This window comes from Neolamprologus multifasciatus, chromosome 13, assembly GCF_963576455.1.
Source record: "Neolamprologus multifasciatus chromosome 13, fNeoMul1.2, whole genome shotgun sequence".
In the NCBI taxonomy this organism is placed as follows: Eukaryota; Metazoa; Chordata; class Actinopteri; order Cichliformes; family Cichlidae; genus Neolamprologus; species Neolamprologus multifasciatus.
In genome coordinates this window covers 9,753,356-9,774,259 of record NC_140451.1, presented here as the reverse complement: position 1 = coordinate 9,774,259, position 20,904 = coordinate 9,753,356, and the positions used below count along the sequence as shown (strand labels likewise).

The following is a 20,904-nucleotide window of genomic DNA, read 5'->3' as shown; positions in this document are numbered from 1 at the left end:
GGCCTCCTAAAAAGTGAAGGGAGTCAAATCAAGTCAGTATCGAGACTTATAAAGACAGCCTTCATTCTTCTGTTCTCACGAGGTAAAATCTTTTAATCATAGAAGTGCAACTTGCAGGCTGAATTGAAATCATAGCTGAGAAGTGAATGTCTGCTTACACGTCTGCTTACACGGCCATGAGACTCGCAGCAGCCATCATTGTCTCCGTGCAACGCACTGAATAGTAATTAAATATGCCACTTATGCTTCACTGATTCATTTCCTTCACAAATTTGGGTCTCAGCTGAATACATTTTTTCTGTGCAGAAGGGCTGTATTGTATCCAGTATGGCCTCATTACAAGGGCAGAAGGGCTTGTTGTGGGGGAGGGCAGAGGCCGTATGAAGGGGGGTGGGCAAAGCCCCCCACGAAGACATTGTACTTAACATCACTAAATACCTCAAACGCCACATTGTCCTTTCCAGCCCTCAATTAGTCAAGTTCCTTGTAAGAAAGCACAGATTTCTTACAAGGAGATTTATTTTTAGAGAAAATCCTGCCCTGTGCTGGCAGGAAGCTCTCAGAAAATCTAATGAAAAACACAGCAGTCATGCAGAGCCGTTAGACACGAACCAACATCGGTTAACAAAGCTTCTCTTCACCATCTCACTGTGCATTTTTTGATGACTGCAAAAGGCTAGACCTTCCTGGGTCTTTTTGTTGTGGTGTAACTGTAGCTGGTTCTATCTTTGCTGGACACTGTCCAGCCGGAGAGCCTCTTTGCCCTGCCCTTAGGCCTCTTCAGCTAGTGGAACTCCATGCGGAGGAACGCCTCTTTGGTGACTGTGACAGGGAGAATTAGGCAAGAGATGCGGGTTCACTTGCCCTGCGTAGGGGCTTATCTTGGGCTAAGCTGAGGGACTAATAGCAAAGCCAGCCTCCGCTCCAGCCGGTCTGAGGGCACAGGGAGCCATCTGTCCACTCTGTGGATAACTGACAACAAAGGGTCATACGTTGAGCACGGACTACAAACTAAAGCGCCATTCTTTTTGAATACCAGAAATAAGAGCACGGAACCAGTATTTTGTATTTAAGGTCAGTACTTTAAACCACTCATTCTTGATGCATTACAGGCCTCGCACTGGGCTTCAAATGCAAGCTGGTGATTGTTCACTGAAGAGAATTTGTTGGGAACATTGTTGCATACTACAGTAACCTTGGGGTTTAGCCAGAAAGAAAGCTGAAGTTGTTGGTTGTGGACTTTTAATGGAAGCTGGATAATGAGAGGCTTTGTTTTAATGCACTACTCCTGACTCCCATTAGGTTGAGATAATTTGAGCTGCTTGTTTTTCCTGTACTCTGTGCTGTGCTGTAAATGCATTTTGTTGCACCGTTCCCCTAAGAGATAGTTTGGGCTTGAATTAATTAACACATTAAGCCAGACATGCGATGAATCTCCAATACTGGAGGCTTTGTGTTGATGGAGGAATGCCACACTGAGAGGACTCACACTTATATTCTGATATGTGGTGGCTCACAAAATAGCTATAAATAGCCATTGCTCGAGATTTTTAAGAAGCGAATGCTGTTGGCTTGTTGTGATAAGTGAGATATAAGTAATTTGAAACATTGTCTTTTAAGAGCATTGCTCCTAAACTGGAGAACAATTGCAAGTGATAATCTCCTGAAATGCTGTAATTTTATCAGTACTGTTTCAATTTCAAAATGTTCCATCATTCTTCGTCTTAGCCTCCAAATTTGAATATATTTTCATACGAAATCCTTCAAGTAATCCACTTAGACATTGTTCTCCATTTCCCCCGAGGGATAATACCCTGTTTTTTATTGTCTGAAGCACACTTCTGGCTGCCTGTTCCCGGAGCTGAGTTCCTGTAGATTATCTGTTTTATCATGTATACTCTGTGGGTGCTGTTGTGCACCAGTGTTTTGTTCGGGAAGTCTTGAGTGGGTGCCTGCATGCTAGAGGTGACAGAAATAGGTCAAAAGGGTCTTAGCATTAGCTAAACAAATCCCGGCCTATAGGATTAGACAGAGATGTTTCGCTTTATTCGATGTATTCACAGGAACTTTATAATGATGCACAGAGGAGAGAATAGCTGCGCTTCTTGTTAGCAGAAAGACACCCTCCACTTATTCAAGATATTGGTTGGATTAAGGCCTTTAGCCCAGTCTGGTATTATCAACACTGGAATGTGCTAGAACAATACCATATTGTAAGCTTCTCGCTGCTGCTGGAAAACCCCATTTTTGTTTGCTTGTCATCACACTGATATTACCAACATTTTAACTGGATACCACCTGAATGAATTTTGTTGTTAGTGCTAGCATGTCTTAATCAAACCCACACAATCACGCTGTTCTTCTTTTTTCTAGGTGTGGAATGGCGGCACAGAGTACTGTATTTATTGGTTTGTGTGAGTATAAAAGCTGGGATCTATGGGAAGGTCATAAAAATGACACTTTTTGTGAAACACTTGGCATTGAAGGGTTATCCATCTGTACATATGTATGAGGCTACAGCCTGTTAGCTTAGCCTGTTTCAGTCCAAAGGTCACTAAATCCTTGACTGGGTTCAACAGCTCCTGGAGAGCTCCACTGTTTGCCTGCCAACTGGCTGAACCAGTGAAGGAGGCAGGCAGATAAACCATAGTGTATTGTTTTTGTGATTCATTCTTTTATTGATTAAACAAAGATGCAGAATTGTGTCTTCATGCTAAACTAAGCTGACTGGCTTGAACCCTACTTCATTAAGACAAAGGAATAGTGTCAATCTTCTCATCCTAGGGGCGTAATTTCCACGGGGGTTAGGGGGGTTATGACCCCCCCCCTCCCCAATAATCAGACCCTACCAATATAACCCCCTAATAAAATTATGAATTATTTTGCATAAATAGGCTGTTAATGTCTTTACTCGTTTCAAGTATTACCAGCAAAATAGTTGCACATTTAAACATCTGGGAATTTACGCAGATTTATTTATTTATTTAGACAGAAAAAGTTAACAGGTGTACAATACTTAACAAAAGTCCTGATTAACCCCTCATTTCTGTATATTTTTATATCAGAATGGAAAACGGATGCAGTGACTTAGTTAAACGACACATGGAAATACAGTAGACAAAGCAAACCTTTATTCTTCAACACAGCCTGAACTCTTTTAGACAAGCTTTCTTGTAATTTTTCTAAGTAGTCTTCAGCAATACTTCTCCTCCATTCAAAGCTCTTATTTAGATGTTGGCTGGCTTTTGTTCTTTTCTCTGTCGAGATGATCCCACAGTATCAGTGACGTTGATGACCAATAAGGCAATAGGGAGACCAATACATGACTGATAGTGTTCCATTGTGCTTTTACTGCATTGGCAGTGTTTTTTGGATCAATGTCATGCCGAAAAATGATATTGCTGCCCATCTGACGCATGGTGGATGGAAATCTGACATCTCCAACACCACTGGCTAAAAAATACAGCCCCAAACAATGACAGAGCACCCACTTTGTTTTACAGATGGCTCTAGACACTCACTGTTGTACCTCTGTCTGTGATGTACGTCTTCCCCATTTCATAAGACCTGATACTTTTGACTTTTTGTATAGTTCTTAAGTAATTCGGCCTCAGCTTTTTCTCCCTGTTTACTTTCCTTAAGAATGGCTTCTTCACAGCCAGCTGTCCACTAAAAACATTTTAAAAAGTCTTTTTATGATATTTTGGTATATGTGTATTACATTTTATGTTTCCTCATACATAACAACATACAATATGGAGTATATGAATGAAAATAAGAGAACAACTAATTGTGAAAAACTAGCTTTTAAGCGAGAAGCAGCCAGTATTTAAAACACCTTCAGAAATCCTGGAGAACTATTGGTCAAACTCAATAAGTAAAGTTTTACTCCTTGGATGCAAAATATAAAGAAATGAGAGATGGTTGTCATTAGGCATACTGTTAAAACGTTAGAGTAGCATTGACTTTAACTGCAGATTAACTGGGAGCACTTCATGCATGCTTGCCAACAGCAAGCCACTATAGCCACTATATTCCTGCTTTTTCTGACATGACCAAGATTTCAGCTAAAGCGAATCTATCATGTGACTGATTACTAAGTTAGTCCACAATCACATCAATCTCTTGTTAAATTACCTTTTTTTTTTCTCCAGTTAGATTATCTTGTTTATTAGCTACGAACTCTCCGTCGTGCCCAGCGTTAAAAGTAAATAGAAAAATCACTTCTCAGCAGAACCATGATGATCTAATGAACACTGCGACCTTGGCGCTTTATAGACTTGAAGTCGTCTCTCTGTCTGTTACGGTGCAATAAGCTGGCCGTCCTTCACTGCATCGAGACATTCTTTATTTGTTCTACAAATACAAAGAATTGGATACGCGGCCACAGCAGAGTCGACATTGCGTGGTGTCAGTGTGATATTAAGAGACACGTCTCTCTCTCTCTGTCTCTTTCTCACACACACAGACACACACATCAATTGATCCTCAGGCCTCCCCAGCACAAGTAGCTTCCTTTATATCTTATCTTCTCCAAGAGAGTAACACAACTTGTATCTAGCCGGAACTAAAGACACAGTCCCATGTGAAGATTGCACGCAGCGATAGGCTTATCTTCCCCCGCTCACAACTACATGATCAGAAGACAAGCAACAATGGTCCATGACTCTTCAGAGAGCATCATTTAACTTAAAAATCCCCCAAAAGGGTACGTGGCTCCGTAAAGCAGCATAAAAGTGAGTGTTCCATCTTTGGAGAATTTTCCACTTACTCAACGTTTATCCTCGTTAAGGTAATAATCCATAACAATTTCAGATAGACGTCTACTTCATCTGTGCCACAGATGGATTCCACAGTGGTAATGCAGCTTACACGCACTTCATGAAAGCTTTTAACATTTATTTTGCCAGAAAGGTCTTTCCAGCTGAATCTTGTTGAGGAAAAGAAATGATGCATATTTCAGGCCGCTCTGGAAATGTAACTGTAAACAGAAGAACAGGGTAGTTAGCACGAGTAGTGAGGATAACCCAAAAATCTCAGGTTTGCCGGAAATTCAGAATAAAAAGATAAAAAGCAGCAGTGCCCGATGGAGGCCCGAATGAGACCCTGTACATAAATAGTCAAATGTTACAGCTGTAATGTTCACTTCAGCCTGCATGCATTCAGTTTACATGTTATTTGCTGACAACCTGATTATTTCTCGATCCTTGCAGAGTGTTTTACTTTACATCTGGGAAAACGAGAATGTCTGACAAGGAAGAAATGGCTTCAGATGGGAGTTTGAACGTTACACTGACGCTGAGGCTGCTGATGCACGGAAAGGTAATGGACACTTGTAAATAGTTCAAATCATTCAGTGCATTTTTGTTGTAATAGCCTAACGGTCTCGTAATAGCTTTTAAAATGTTTACATCCTGCTGAAAAACTGTTGAGAGAAGTCACGCTGTTATCTTTTCATCCGCAGGAAGTTGGCAGCATAATTGGGAAGGTAGATTTATTTTACAATCCATCACCATTTATTGATTTTTTTGGCTGTTTTATTTCTGTTTGTCTTGTTATATTCCTCTTATAAACCGACTTGTTTTCCTGCCTGATTTCAGAAAGGAGAAACAGTCAAGAAAATGAGGGAGGAGGTGAGTGTTTGCTTTGACATCTGTAATGTGAAAGGGCGTATAATTTCACGTTGTCAGGCAGATCGAATCAAATCACAGCTGGAATAACCGCGGGGCTTTGCTTCCAGAGTGGCGCTCGCATCAACATATCAGAGGGCTCGTCCCCTGAGAGGATAGTCACCATCACAGGACCTACAGAGGGCATCTTTAGAGCCTTTTCCATGATTGCGCAAAAGTTTGAAGAGGTACGCCCAAAAGCATGAAAGACACTGGCTGCACCTTTTCTCCAGTCTTGCATCGCAACACACATACACACACACACACACACACACACAAAAAGACTTGTCAAATAACGCTGATGTTCCGTACAGTCGACACTGAAAAACAACATATTTTGGAAATCTCCCTCAGGATATTACCGCAGCAATGACAAACAGCAACGTGACAAGCAAGCCACCTGTGACACTTCGCCTGGTTTTCCCAGGGAGCCAGTGTGGCTCACTGATTGGCAAAGGAGGCTCAAAGATCAAAGAAATCCGAGAGGTATGAGTCGTCTTCTTTCTTTTTTTTCATTTTGCAGCAGGAAGTTGTTTTTTTTGCACCCAAACAAGCACAGAAAACAGTCTCCCCGGCACTCTGACACCCTGAGTATCAAACACTCAAGTCAAAATCTTCTTGTTTTTCTCTGCCTTAAACTACATGAAGCTATGTGTATGTTTTCTGGAGGGGTGGCGGGGAGGGGGGGGGGGGGGGGTGGGTGAAAATCCCATTGATTATGCCTGTGAGGATGAGCAGGGCCTGAATACTCATTCCGAATGGACAATATTTGTGTGCGCCTCTTCAAATATTGGAGCGCACATTGCTATTTGGCTTGCAGCTGCTCCCTGCATGTCAAAATGTGTTCAGGATAATTTGTGGGGGGCTCGAAACGGCATTTCAATCTGGGTGATGGCGTGCTCTTTTCAGCAATAAATAGCCTTTGTATTTTCTGTTGTCTGGTGATGTTAAGACCACAGGCGCTCAGGTTCAGGTGGCAGGAGACATGCTGCCGGACTCCACAGAGAGGGCTGTCACAATCTCCGGCACTCCACAGGCCATCACTCAGTGTGTAAGACACATCTGCTCTGTGATGCTGGAGGTAAGCGCTGTCAGCCAGCAGATGATCTTCACGTTCAGCGGCTCTATTTAGAAGTCAAGTATGTCACATTTATTTAGAGAGCAGAGGAAGGTAGTAAATTCAGGATGTCTTCAAAGCTAAAGCCCAGATAATTTATATTGATAGTTCTTAACCTTGTCTGTCTGATGTACCCAGACGTGTATTATATAACAAACATATAAAACTGGATATTGATGCAGTACTTTTTCCATATTGTTAAAATGTCAGCGTTTAAATTAACACTGTACTGTCAAAGCCTCTTCCCGTTTTTAGACCCCCGTTTTAAACTTTTCTCACACTGCCCATCGCAGCACATGCTCTTAATATATTCTGAGGAGCTTTGAGTTTGGATTTTGGGTTTAGTATCCACTTGACCTCTTTCTATTTTGATCAAAAACTTGCCAATTCCCCATTTTCATCTGTGCTCCCAGTTGTATCGCAGTTTTCTTTGGTCCGATCTTTTATGTTACTTTCTCTGCAGATGAATGGGATATAAAAAGATTCAGGCAGTGCTATAAAGGAGGATATAAAACGCATCAATGCCAGCGAGAGTTCTTTTTCTCAGCTGCGGCAGTGTATAAATTTTCTCCCTTTTTGGTTTGCACGACTGTGTCTCCAGTCTCCACCGAAAGGCGCAACTATTCCCTACCGTCCCAAGGTCGTACCTGCTGGAACCCATGCAGTATTAGCACCACAGCACTCTGCACAAGTAAGTAGCCATAGGGGAGTTGTTTAGCTCTGAATTTAGCTTATTTGAGTGGACTTATTATTTTGTGTGATTTCAAAATTTCACTGATCATCAGGGGGTGTTTCTACTACTAAACAGGCAAAACAGTGTAAATATACAACCATTGATCGTATTTACATGCATTTAGCCAAAAATGTAGGAATAACTTGCTTTTACATGAATAATTCACATGTCTACATGTTGTGTCTAAGGCTGATGTTTTCCACGAGCTGCCCAGGCGCTGTCCTGAATTTGGCAGAGTCTGCTTTGACCTATCAGACATCTGTTTATGTTATTGGATTTCCAGCTAATGGTCGGAGAAGGAGGGGGGGGGAAAGGCAGATGACATTTAGATGAAATTCCGTCAGATCTATAAACATTAGAGCCATGGAAAAGGGGAAAGGAATGGATTTTCACTGCACTGACTTTGCTCTTGATGCTCTGTGACAAATTCATTTTTCAAGTAACACGTTATAACATGTCTGCACCACCCGATTACATAACCGTATCTCATCTGTTCTTCCTTCCAGGCCTTTGCAATTCCAGGGCAGTATGCTTTTGCACATCAAGATGTAAGTATGTCCATTTGAGTGACTGACATCAGTCCTAATGACCTACTCCTGCCCACTCCTTCCAAGCCACCGATACGCCCTCTGTGTACCCTACTCTGCGAAGATCAAATTTCAGTAGCCCTGATCTGTTGACTTTACTAACACTAACCCACGGTAGCAGCATGCACTGATTGAAATGGAAATGAAGATTTGCAGAGTTCATGATCACTTGTAGCTTTGTAGCCTGAGATGTGACTGTATTTTCAGATGACTGCTATGAGAAGTCAGCATGCTTTCTGAGGAAAATGAATCTCTTGATACTGACACCATGTGTGATGTTTGTGAACTTCAGATTGGCTCTGTTTTGTAGTTGTCAGCTCCTCTGAAATAATCCAGTTTGATTGGTTAGCTCTAACTTCCTTCCTACCCTGCAGTTGACCAAGCTTCACCAGTTGGCTATGCAGCATATCCCCCTCCCTTCCCTTGGGCAGAGCAACCCTACCTTCCCTGGTACGTACCCACGGCTCCCCAGGGAAGTCCATCTATCCCTCTCTCATCACTCCTCCTCGACTCACACCATCAAAACACTGCTGTCACTTCAGTGAGGATCAAGGATTTCTTTGAGAGTAGACGGTGGCTTTGCGGTGATGTGCGCGCATCTGCATTTCATCGATTTTCACAAGAAAATAAGATGAAAAACAAAACAAGAATAATCAACACAGTTGTAGGTTTTTAAGGTTAAGCCACCCAGCTTTCTTTTTTTTTTACCTTGAAAGTTAGTCACTGAAATATTTATCACTGAAAAGAATATGCGACAGACTGAAGCAGACAGAATGATATATAAGCTAAAAAGGGAAAAAAAAACAGCAGCTTTCTCTGACAGGGAAATGTGAAAAATGAAAAATATTTACAGTTTAGTAAATATTTAACCATTTCTCACCATTTCTCCCATCAAACCCAAATTTCAGCCCCATTTGCCCAGTTTCCCTCTCCAAAGAAAAACCAAACAAAAACAAATCCTAAGTTTTTGACCCCATCCTCCACCTTTTGCAACATTTCTCCTCCAAATCTAACACTGTCTTGGCCAGACCATCCCTGACCTCAACCACCCCACGTACTCATATATTCCGTCACAACTAACTCAGCACAATACATTACAATATTTAGATTAAATAGCAAGTATTGGTGTGGTAGTCATAGTCAAGCAGCATGCATGTATTATGTATATATGTATTGTCTTTTTAGAATGATTATTTTGCCCTATGCTATTTTCTGCTTTAGCAGTGTAACAGTGATAAACTAGACAAAGTAGGGCAACTTGTCGTGCTATGAAAGTGGAAGCCATTAGTGCCAAACTGTTGGTAGCGCTCCTTGTCCTACTTTGCAGGATTGGATGCATCTGCCCCCACAAGTTCACAAGAGCTGGCAATACCTAATGATGTAAGTGTTACATTGTTTGTGTTCTCCCGGCACTAAAACCTGAACTGATAATCTCCATGCATTTGGCTTCATTAAAACTTTCTAGGAGGACAGCTATAATGAGGAATTGTTTGGACATAAATGTTTCACCTACTTAGCTGCGGAAATTACATACTCTTTGCTTTTGGCTGACACAGATTATTGCAAAAGGAATCCACGACAGATTTATTGAAAAGATGTCTGCGGACCGCTGTTAGAGGACTGTTAACTGTGCTGCTTCAGACACAGACAGTCCTGGTTTCATCTGTACTGAATCATATCAGAACTTAATGTTGTAGGAAACATCTTTTTGGCAAATGCACTTTTTTTGCTGAGATTTGGATGAGTAAGACTGACTCTCAGGTGTGTAAACATAAAAACAAAGCCAGCAGCCTGTTAGCTAAGCTTACCATGGAGGCAGGGAAAGGGGGAGAAATACCCAGCTTTGGTCTGTCAATTCTCAATTTTAATGTTGTATCTTGTTAGTTTAATAATGACTGAACCAAACTGTAACATCAACAAGTTGTAATATTTAATGGGTGTCTATTTCCTGGGCAAAAGAAGTGTCTTTCTTGAGCATTGAGGGAAAATAATGAAGACTCCAGGAAGTCACTGTACCATCCAGTTTCTTACATATCCAGTTCAGAGTTGCAGAGATCCACAGCTTATCCCAGCTGTCATAGGACGAGAGGCAGGGTACACCGTGGACACATCACCAGACAACCATTCACAGCCAATTTAGAATCTCCAATTAACCAAAACCCACACGTGTTTTTAGACTATGGGAGGAAGCAGGAGTACCCCAAGAGAACCCACACAAGTGCAGGGAGAACGTAAAAACTCTAAACAGAGAGGCCCAGCCCTGATTTGAACTCAGGACCTTTTTACCATGAAGCAAGAGCGCTAACAAACGCAGCACTACGCTGTCCAAACAAGCAACATAATTAACAAGAATCACCCTGAGAGCACAAACCTCCGTCAAGGCATCTCATTCTCTTACTTTTAATGGACTTCTACTGTATTTCGTGCAAGAAGTTAGTAGCGCAGATAAAATAACACATTTTGGGGTCAATAGGCAGATCTAAAATGTAAAAGGTCAGAGGTCAGTTATCACTTTGACCTTCAGATCAATCTTTTAACCTTGAAGAAGAGGTCAGAGGTCAAAATCTTATTTTTTTTTTACATACCATACTCGTAAGAATCACAATTTTTGAGTCAAAAGGCATTTTTTCCAATTTTTGACCAATAAATCATTAAGTTGACCTTGAAGACCCTGGTAGGTCTAAGCCAAATTTTAATGGATTGTTAACATGACCTCGCTCTGCACCCCTGCAAAGTTTTATCAGAATTCATTCAAACCTTTTTTTGAGCTAATGTGTTTACAGAAAGAATGACACGAACGCTACCAAAAACATAACCTCCTCGGCGGAGGTAATTACTGAGCTTTGGAGGTGGATTTTGCTGACTTCACGCTGTAGGAATATTAAGGTGTCAGAGTTTCACTGCACTACTTATATTAATTCACAATGTTATTGCTGCGTTTACAGAAGAGTATAATGAAGTCACTCAGAGTAGATAGACAAGCTATCTACTCTGACTTCTTTTTTCTATTACATAGCAGGTGGGAACCAGTGATAAGGTGCAACAGCCACTTATTCTATTGCACTGTCTCCCAGATAATAACGCCTGCTGCTGAATTATTTACCATATGTATATTAACATGTTATCATCTAATTTTTTTTAAAATAATTTCTTGTTTATCATCAACACTACTACTTCTACTGCAGAGCCAAGATAGACGCTCCTTCTGTTTCTAATATATCATCCTGCCTTCTCATTTAACTCAGACAAGAAATAAACATATTTGCCAAAATACCAATCAGTTTGCAAAAAATAAAAGCCAGTGCTTTAGTGGTGATAAATTATGTATCATCTGTTTTATCTGATGGGCATATTGGACCGTAGATATGTTTTCTGTTGTCGCAATAATAAAGAGAAATGTGGTTTCCCTCTGCAGAAAACGGCCACGGCGGTTGCTCCCAGGTTCTTTTGTAAAATCTAATTTCTGCATTCCTGTTTTGTTATTCGCATGTTTCTGATCTCCACCTCGCAGTTCATTGGCTGCATAATTGGAAGACAGGGTAGCAAGATCAATGAGATTCGCCAGGTCTCTGGAGCTCACATCAAAATTGCCAGCGCCACTGATGGCTCAGCCATGCGCCAAGTCACGATCACAGGTTCACCAGCCAGCATCAGTGTGGCACAGTACCTCATCAATGCCAGGTAAGACATTACGCAGGACAGCCACGTCCAGCAGGGCATCACTCGCAGCCTGATGATAAGACAGCCAAACACTGAGCTATTATATTGGGACAGAGATATTGTGCTCAGGGTGAGGCTGGATTTGTTCCAACTCACTGCTCCGTTCTCTTGACTGCATTAAAATCCTTATTGTCTCTGCTTTTTAACACATTCCTTCTTTGATTCTTTTGTTTTCTCCTTTCTCACCTCCCTTATCCGTTGTCTCCCCCCCCTCCTCTCCCCATTTTTCTTTCTCCATTTTTCTCCTCTTAACCCTTCACCATCTCCAACTACCCCTCCAATCGTCACGGCCTGCAGCTTAGAGATGGCTAAATACACAATGCAGGCCGCTTCCTCTGCGACCCCAGTTGACCTGAACATGAGCTTCTCACAGTCTGCTTCCACTGCCTCCACTTCTGCAACCTCTATGGCCGTCCTGGCGGCCACCACCCCAGCCCCCACCACAATTAACGTCCACTCTCCCTCCACCTTACCAGCCATCCAAAACCCACACTACGCCGTCCCCGTTTCCAGCCTGCTTGGCATGAAAACGCTCCCCGTGCTGGCCGTCCACCCAGCAGCCGCTTCCAGCCTAACGCAGGGTTTATCCCCTTACACCGCAAAAATGCCAACCTCCGGCGTCAAAAAGTCAGAGCGGCAGAAGTTTGCTCCTTATTGACACCTGCTTTTGAGCCCAGGCATCGTAGCCGACCGATAGGACCTAATTAAAAAGGATGGCAAGTATATAGGCCTAAAATCGGCTTACACCAGTGTGTAAGTTTTCCCCGTGTAACATTTGTTTCCCATAAATCAGGATGACATTAGACAGAGGCAGAAAGGCTGGCAGTATCAAAACATGTTCTCGTTAATTAAATGAGGCAGTAGAGGTGCATATTAAGTCAGTATTATCTCATGGACATGTATAACAATTAATGTGGGTAACTCAGGCTTGTATTCATAAAAAAGCTATTTTTCAAATGGATTTGTGTTCCAGAGCTTTATATGAAGACTTATCCCGATGCAATTATTGACTTAGTTTTCTGTCCGTGTGACTAGTTTTTCCTAGAAAATCTCAACTAGCAATAAAAGACGTGGTGCTTTTGTTGGCAGCAGGCTGTTAAACTTTTGGTTTTTCACTGTAGAAGTCAGCGTGTTAAGTGTTTTTTTTTTTTTTTTTAACAAGGATTGTTCCACTCTTCTGTCATATTCCCCTCCCTCTCTTTCACTATAGGCTCTCATCAGTGCTAACAGGCTTGGGTGTTCTGTAGTAGCGTTGCACTGTTGCAGTTCTGATGGGATTATCTTAAAGCCACATTGGATTCTAGTGGATTTCACCCTACACAGTAATCATGTAAAGCAGGGACTGGCCTGACTAACTCTCGCTCGCTCGTACCGTACACCGGCTTGTTTCTTGTTTATTCTCCAGCCTCGGCGAGTGGGGGAAGGCTTCGACTTGCTTCATCCGAAACGGGGCGCTGATCAGTTATTTTAATAAATGTTTTATTCATGTGTTCCTGGTGTGGCAACCCCCCCACCCTCCACCCCACCGCCACCCTCCAAAAAATACCAGAATGCAGATTTATTATGTTTGTTGATGAAATGACTTTGAAATAAATGGGACTTTTTACGAATGCAGATTGGTTGCTTTTGTTCTAATTTTGTCAGTGGTGAAAGAATTCCATGTTTTTGCCGATTTCTCCGAGTCATAAATATAAACCTGGACTCTCGAGGATTTCTCCCTTGTTTACTCGTGGCTTTAAGCCATAATTGTATATACCACACATACCCACTTAGCTGAAATTATGGATAATATCTCAGAGCGTTGAAGCTGTTTTGTTGAATATACACTGTTTAGGATTCGTGTTTTTTATTGCCTTTGTAGAAACGAGGGATTCTGAAGCCTTCTGGTGTGATTCAGTTTTCTACACTTGGAAACAAACCTCATAAACAAAGTGATATTAATAAGGTCGTAAGATCAACTTTTATTCTTTATTTTTATCCCCCAAACACTGAATTTGCTTCCACAGATCGTACGTGTAAAACATTCAACAGCTTAAATATAGAAAAAATAGAGCGAGTCTGTTAGCAAGACACAGCCACATAGAGACTAGCAGGAGTGCGAAGACAACTCTGCACAAGCTACTCCATAGTATTAAGGATGCAGTTTGCTTGTGGCACAGGGCATGCAGCTCCTGCCCAAACAAACTTTTCTACCTGCACTCTCCTGAAAGAAAACAGAAGCGAAGCTGAACCTCACAGTAAATATTCAACACATGCTGTGGCAAAATTCTCATGGGTGCCAAAAAAAAGAACAAGTTAACCTCCAGTCGTCCGCTCAACCGTGCTGCTAGTGGGCAGGTGGGGGTACAGTGCAGTCACTCCTTGTTTCTCCGTGTCCCTGCCGGCTTGTCCCTCTTTACCCTCGCCCCTTGGCGAATCTGACTTTGCTCCCTTTTCAGCGTAAAAACCCAGGAGGAGGAGGAGGGGAGCACTTCTGTTCCGCCTGATCCGTAGCAAGCCACGAGGGCCATTTCCACAGCAGGGCTCCAAATGCTGAAGTGGAGATAATCAATAGTTAATGGGGGCAGAAATGTAATGACAGTGAAGGATGACATTTCAACCTGGGGGAAGGTGTATGTGCACTGAACGCTGCTGCATGTATGTTGATGTGTGCCCAGGGCAGTTATGAGTTCACAGCCAGCTTCTAATGTTATATTAATGATTTCCTTTTTCAACCTGACACAGGCAGGAGTGAGCGGGCCATTGCTGGAGCTTGCTGCCATAATGCAGTTTTGGAGAAAAAAAGCTATTTAGAGGTAAATAAGAAAATGGACTGTATTTACATATAATGTAGCTAGGCAAAGTGGAGCTAATGTGGAAGAACATCAGTTATGGCTGCATCAGGTCAAACTGTCCCTCTGCTCAGCTTTGTTCTGTGACCACATAGTTGCTAAGCTAATGGCATTTCCTTTCTAATAGCACCAGCTAAGATAATACACCTGCTGGATATTGTGCTGTGAACAGGTTATCATGGTGGTGTTTTTTTTTTTTCTCAGTTGCTGTGCCCAGGAATTTATCTTTTACTCACAGCTGTCAGGTAAATGCAGTGAAGTATGAAGCATGCTATCTCCTTGGACTGCAAGAAAAAAAAAGTTTTAGGCTTGAAAATGAAAATAAAACAAGCTAAAACTCACAGCGTGGCGACTTATTGGCGACTTTGTGCTGCTAGTTATTTAAACTCACCTCCCGCTGGCAACAATAAATAATGACTAACTAATGTGAAATAATGTCTTAAACCATTTAAGACCTTTTTGGTAATGAAACAGGCAAATGAACAATAAAACGGGATCTCTATGGATTACATGACTATGTGACACTGATGAACAGCGGGCTGTTGAGGGGATGCGATTCACAGCTTCAGTTAAGATAAATCAGGTAAGAGGAGGAATCTTGGCCACACACACACACAAAACATCTTTATGCAACAATTAATCAGAATCTTACATCAGGTGCTTTAGTCTTTTTCTCTTCTGGCACCAAATTACCCCCAAAGACCAAAGTGCGCCGTGGAAAACGACTCCCTAATTCCAGATAATTAGGTAAAGTCGTTAATCACAGCAGCGAGTGAACCTTCTGAACCGACCTGTGAAACATCCATCGGGCTCACTAATTGACTGCCTGTTGTCTTGGAGCCATATTTAACTGCTCCATCTAGCGGTCTCTCGGCTGAACGTGACGTCGGAGCGCTGCTGCCTCTCTTCTCTCCCCCATTTATTAAATTATTTAATTTTTTTTTTTTTGTCACCGTGAGAAATAAAGTGCCAGTGTAGGGCAGGAACATCAGTAGCGCTTTGAAACCGTGGCTGTTCGCCGCAGACGGAGCGCTCTCACTCACTGCGCCGATGAAAGTTGAGCGCAGCACGCTGATGACCTGCGAGCTTCCTCCGGGGAAACTGTGCATTTGACTGGCTTAACGAGCGCCTGTTCCCATCTCTACACAACACATCATTTGTTGCTGTCTTGAGCTCCGCTGTCCAGCAGGCTGAAGGCTGTGTGTTTGAACCCAGCGCACTCACGGATACGGACTCACTCCGAGGATCACAGGTGAATAAGGATGCACCAGTGTTCCTGTGCGGAGGTTTTTTCTTCTTCTCTTATTTGCTTGTCTTAAATTGCTTGAACGCTCGGGCTTCACGTCAACTTAGTTGACTGTGAATAGGCTAATTTATGTTTATTTATACTAATGTTCTTTTGCATTTCCTTGATGTTCCCACTCTCTGTGTTACAGTAAAGCCACCGTGCATGCATTTAATTGCACCTAATCCCATGCAAATTAGCTTGATTGGAGAAAACTAACGCAGATCGTTGCAACCTACTGTTGCACCTGTGGCTGTTATTGTAAGTTCATTATGTGTTTTTTTTTTAAATATGTAAAATAGGGCTGAGGATTTTCTAAGAGAGGTTTCAGACTCTGCTCGCACACTTAGGGGTGCACCATCCAGTCAGCACAGCCTTTACCAGCAGAGCCGAGCCGAGCCGAGCCGAGCAGGCAGCCGAAACCCACAATCCAATGTATTCATTATTTAATATATTCATAGTATCCAGAAAAGTAGGGGGTAGGGTCTCAGGATTCTATATGTTTTGTGATGCTGTAGGCTTGTTGTTGTTATTATTATTATTATTTGGTAAATTCTGTTCTGATTTGTTCTTTTTTTTATTTTTTATTGAAATGCTAGTTCCGTTTTGGGTGTGTTCCAGCTGCATACCCATCACTGTCATCATCATCATCATCATCATCATCATCATCATCATCATCATCATTCTCTTTGTTCTTATTGAGAAACACACAAAAAACCCCTGCTTTTTTTATTCTCTTTTCCTTAATATAGTTCCAGCCTCAGACTTTCCCTAGTTGGCTTTGTTGCAAGAGCAAACCACTTACCTTCTTGCACTGCATATAACCTTAAAGCCTGTATGACAGTTTTGCAAGGGCTGTTGGTTTGCATGTTTAGGCAAACTTTCTTCTGATTTGGGTCACTAGTAAGATTTACAGTCAGAGGACAAAATTCAATTAGACAGCCCTGCAGCAATCTTTACTCACTGGCAGATGGCTTTATGCTCTTGGATCCTGCCTTAGTGTCCCTTATTGCTCTAATTGGATTTCATCATTTCACACTGTTTATCTGTATGAAAATGAATTTTAAAACGCAGCATCATTAATTCAATACTCTCTCAGCCCTGTCAGATCCAAGCCCACAAGTCACCACCGCCTAAGCATTTCACATCTCATCCCCTGCGATCGGCTTTGTCATAAATTGAAGCAGACCTCAGAGTAAATTGTTATGTTGATGGCATGTTGGGTTCTTGGAGGAGTCTAACTAGGAGAATCTGTAATCTGTGTGCAATAAATGAAGTGCATGCAGTGGCGAGGGCATATTTGTCTGTCTGAGTTTATTCTAGCCCTGAGGAGATGGTTTTCCTCTCAATGACATCCACTTTGATTTTACATAGGGACATTCGCAGGAGTTGCATTCCCCAAGACAATGTGAATATGATGTTTGCTTATCTGGTAGTGCTGCTTGTCAGACATACATTGTGTACTATACCAGCCTTACACAGAGAAGGAAACAAAAAATGGTGCTGATACTGTAGTCTCGCCACTGCTGCATCCCTTTCCCATCGTTTTCTGTCACCGTGAAGTGTTTCACTGGGATCAGATTTGCAAATTGTCCTATTTATTCTTTTAAATACCACTCCTATTAATTAAGATTAAATGCTAATTAGAAACAAACAGCTTAGTTGGGGTGTAGAAAATTTCTGGAGATGAGCGAGCTGCCTCAGTACATTTGACCCTATTTATAGCATTATTGCGAGACTGAACAGCCATCAACCGCCCTAACTGAGTGACATCTAAGAAGAAAGTAACAGGGAGGTCAGCCTTTACACAACTCAAGCGCCACGGTTTGTGTTATTGAAACCTTGCCAGTTCAATTTATATGAATAATAGTATCGTATTTGTCAAGGTGGAGCTAAAAATTGCACTCAGATCTCAGGTTGTTGTGGCAGGACTTATCGTCCATATTTGCTCTGCTGTGTAATGAAAACGACAATAATTTATGAGTCATGAATCAATGCGATGGCGAGCTTCACTGAAGCATGAAGCTGCAGCTAGGCTGAATCCCGTCTTGATTAATCATTGTTGCTGCACCTCAGTGGTCAAACCTACTATGTTCGGTTGCCTGAGATGTAAACAAAACTCTGGCCTTTGACAGAGGGGATTTATAACTTCAGCGACGATAATGACTGAACCGGTGCTGGTGCCAAACACCGAGGCTGGATGTTGAGTCCGTTCACTCCGGCGCAGGAAGCCACAGAAATATTTAAATGTCAGATGGAAGTGGAAGCATGGTCGGTCCTCAAAAGTAATAGCACGGGGACCGGCAGGAGTTAGATTTGCAATTTTAATGGTTGGAGCAGAATAACAAAATGCAATTGTATTATCAAGGGATAATTATAGTGGCATGCAAAAGGTTGGTCCACATTTCTGCAACAGTGAACAGTTAAGTGAGTAGAAAATGAAGTGAACTCCAAAAAGGGAAAAACTATTTCAGCATTTGGAGATAGATTTGTCTGTCATTTCTATTGTGTAGAACTGCAGAGTGTGAAAACAGTAAAGGTGCGTGCCTCATTCACACAAGCACCTTTCCCCCTATGCTGAAATGCTTTCTATCTAATATGTACACACATTGGCAATATAATGAATGCATTGGCAGCAACTAGGGGTTCAGTATCTTGCCCCCCGAGTATACTTTGCCATGCAGACTTGAGGAGCCGGGGCTTGAACCATCAACCTTTCAATTTAATAGTTCTGCCTCATGAGCCACAGCTACTACCCCCAGTCTTTCCTAACCTTGGATTATCTTTACCAAGGCTTTTTCACACTTGTCATAATGAAACACCACATTGGAAGTTTTATAAATACTCCGACTTCTTCTTCAGCTTGTGTCAAAAAAATCCTGCACCCAAACAGCACTCTACCTACAAAGAGAGGGACTGCTATGAGAGGAAGGCATTCAGGGAGCTCTTTGCTCAGTTCGTTAGGAAGATGAAAGCTAACGGGAGTGGTGGAGATCAAGTTGAGGTCTGGAAGACCAAGACAATATTCAGAGACAGCCGCCTCCTGGATTGCAAGAAAGGCAAAACACAGATTTGTTTGAGGTAGATTTCACAGAAAAAAAAGAAGAATTCATGAAAAGAAGACTTCTTCAACTTCACAGAGGTGTACAGGTCGTGCTTTGGGCTTTTGTTGCAGCCAGCGGAATAGGGAGCATTTCACCGGCAGAGGGAAGAATAGATTCAATTAAATACCAGCAAACTCAAGAAGCATCACAGTTTGAGTCTGTAAAAAAAAGATGAGAAGATGAGACGAGGCTGGCTTCTACATCGGGGCAATCATCCTGAACACACCTTAAAATTCAGAGTCAAATACGAAAAGAAACTAAAGACTGTTTTTTTTTTTTTCCCACAGCTCTGATAGTCTGTCGGCCTAAATGCCATGAAAGATCTGTGGCCAAACCTCAAAAAAACACAGGAATATTTAACAAATTCAGAGTAAATAAATAAATGACTTAACTTCTACAGCAAGTAGTGTTACTTGCCAAAAGATTAGCTATTAAGCACTGACCATGCCGGGCGCCCAGCAGGGTGCCCAGCTGTTTCCTCTTTTCTTGATTTTCTCACTCTAACTTTATTCCTAGTGGAAATTAGGACATCTTTTATTCATTTAACTGTACTAACAGAAATTTTCAAGAGGGCAGGCGTTTGCATGTCCCTGTAAAATTCCCTTCAGTTAGATAGACACAAATCCAAGGTTACATCCTCTGTGCATATGGTAATTGTTGCTAACTGCATGCAGAGAATTGAAGGATAGAGCTATATGAAGGCATATCAGGTGAAGTTTGGGGTGGACGAGGGGAAAACAATCTGTAACATACAGTAAGGCAATTCCCATTCTTTTAATATGGACATGCTGATATGCATCCATCTCTTACATCTTCTTAATACCCTGGAATTAAATTTTGGGCTAGCACTTAGTATCTATAAATTTGATCTAATTTATCCAGAGAAAATCAAATTATTTAGTATTTTTCCCAGGAAAAATATAGGTGGAAAAAACAACAGGCTGCTTTCGAAGGCACAGTCGAAACAAATAGCGTAATAAATAATAAATTATAATAAAAACGCACAATATTTAATGGCAAGTTTCATGTACTGTGATGTAGCTATGATCAGTGAAAGTGCATTACAACAGGAGAACACTGTCAGTGCTTTTCTTCTTGACCTATGCATTGCCTGGTTGCGGAATATTAATAATTGCATATGTTCTCCCTTAAATATGTTATTTGACCTTATTAAAAACCAATTTGCAGGAAAGTATTAAGGCAGAGCCCTTCCTCTGCTGTAAGCTGGGTATAATGAAGGTGACAAAACACAGGAATGTCCATAAAACAGTGTTGATATAGCAAGCAAGGAAATATTAAATAAGATATGAATATTTAATAGGTTACATCAGCCATGCAAACAGAAATAATTACATTTTATGTGCAGTGAAGTCATTTGCAGACAGTACATTAACCTACAAAGTGACATGAATAATGTTTGGGGATGGCTAAACCCATGAGACATCTAACTCCCTTAGACTTAGCCAGTAAAACAAATCCAAAGACATTTGTCTGGGATTTGGATGGTGTAGTGCAATATGAAATGTATTGACAAGACAGCCACATTTTTCTATAGTAGTGCATGATTTATAGCGCATGTGTTGCAGGAATTTAGAGACCCGAATCTGCTTTTTATACTAATGAATGCGATGTTGTATTTCACGGGAAATCTGCTTCCTTTGCTGTCAGTTTCCAGCAGAGGTCTTCCTGCTGTTCAGCCTGTCAGGCCTGAGGTTTGAACCGACAACTTTCACATCGCTGTCTGGAAGCCGGCCGACCATAACCTGCTTTAAAGTCCCAGTCATTAAACTTTAATACAATATGACCACTCCAGAGACATTTAGTCTTATATTTGAGATATATATTGTATTCCCGGGGT

General features: G+C 41.7%; 2 protein-coding genes across 4 annotated transcripts in view; both read left to right on the top strand.

Moving 5' to 3' along the window:
• The first annotated feature begins 471 nt into the window (after positions 1-471).
• LOC146505032 (poly(rC)-binding protein 3) lies at positions 472-16,225 on the top strand. 3 transcript variants are annotated; one of them, XM_085183476.1, is made up of 14 exons: positions 473-1,074; positions 2,374-2,414; positions 5,214-5,322; positions 5,465-5,488; positions 5,601-5,633; positions 5,741-5,857; positions 6,024-6,155; positions 6,622-6,750; positions 7,388-7,477; positions 8,026-8,067; positions 8,481-8,556; positions 9,434-9,486; positions 11,618-11,787; positions 12,124-16,225. In XM_085183476.1, exons 3-14 carry the CDS (start codon positions 5,245-5,247, stop codon positions 12,482-12,484), a joined length of 1,305 nt encoding a protein of 434 aa, XP_085039602.1. In that variant the 5' UTR covers positions 473-1,074; positions 2,374-2,414; positions 5,214-5,244; the 3' UTR covers positions 12,485-16,225. The 3 variants fall into 3 exon arrangements, 2 of the variants coding, with proteins under 2 accessions (XP_085039603.1, XP_085039602.1); XM_085183477.1 differs by lacking the exon at positions 2,374-2,414 and having other exon boundaries at positions 472-1,074; XR_014877736.1 differs by having other exon boundaries at positions 473-5,322; positions 12,124-12,663; positions 12,709-16,225.
• vwc2 (von Willebrand factor C domain containing 2) overlaps positions 15,775-20,904 on the top strand; it is a 26,985-nt gene continuing 21,855 nt past the window's right edge. The window contains exon 1 of the mRNA XM_085183481.1: positions 15,775-15,909. The gene's annotated coding sequence lies outside the window, so the exon portion shown is untranslated. The remainder of the gene's footprint in view (positions 15,910-20,904) is intronic.

Excerpts from the sequence above, each read along its gene's own strand:
- LOC146505032 (XM_085183477.1), top strand. The coding sequence starts at position 5,245 with ATGTCTGACAAGGAAGAAATGGCTTCAGATGGGAGTTTGAACGTTACA. Across the intron at positions 7,478-8,025 it reads CACCACAGCACTCTGCACAA|GCCTTTGCAATTCCAGGGCA; the intron begins GTAAGTAGCCAT and ends TCTTCCTTCCAG. Across the intron at positions 8,557-9,433 it reads GAGCAACCCTACCTTCCCTG|GATTGGATGCATCTGCCCCC; the intron begins GTACGTACCCAC and ends CCTACTTTGCAG.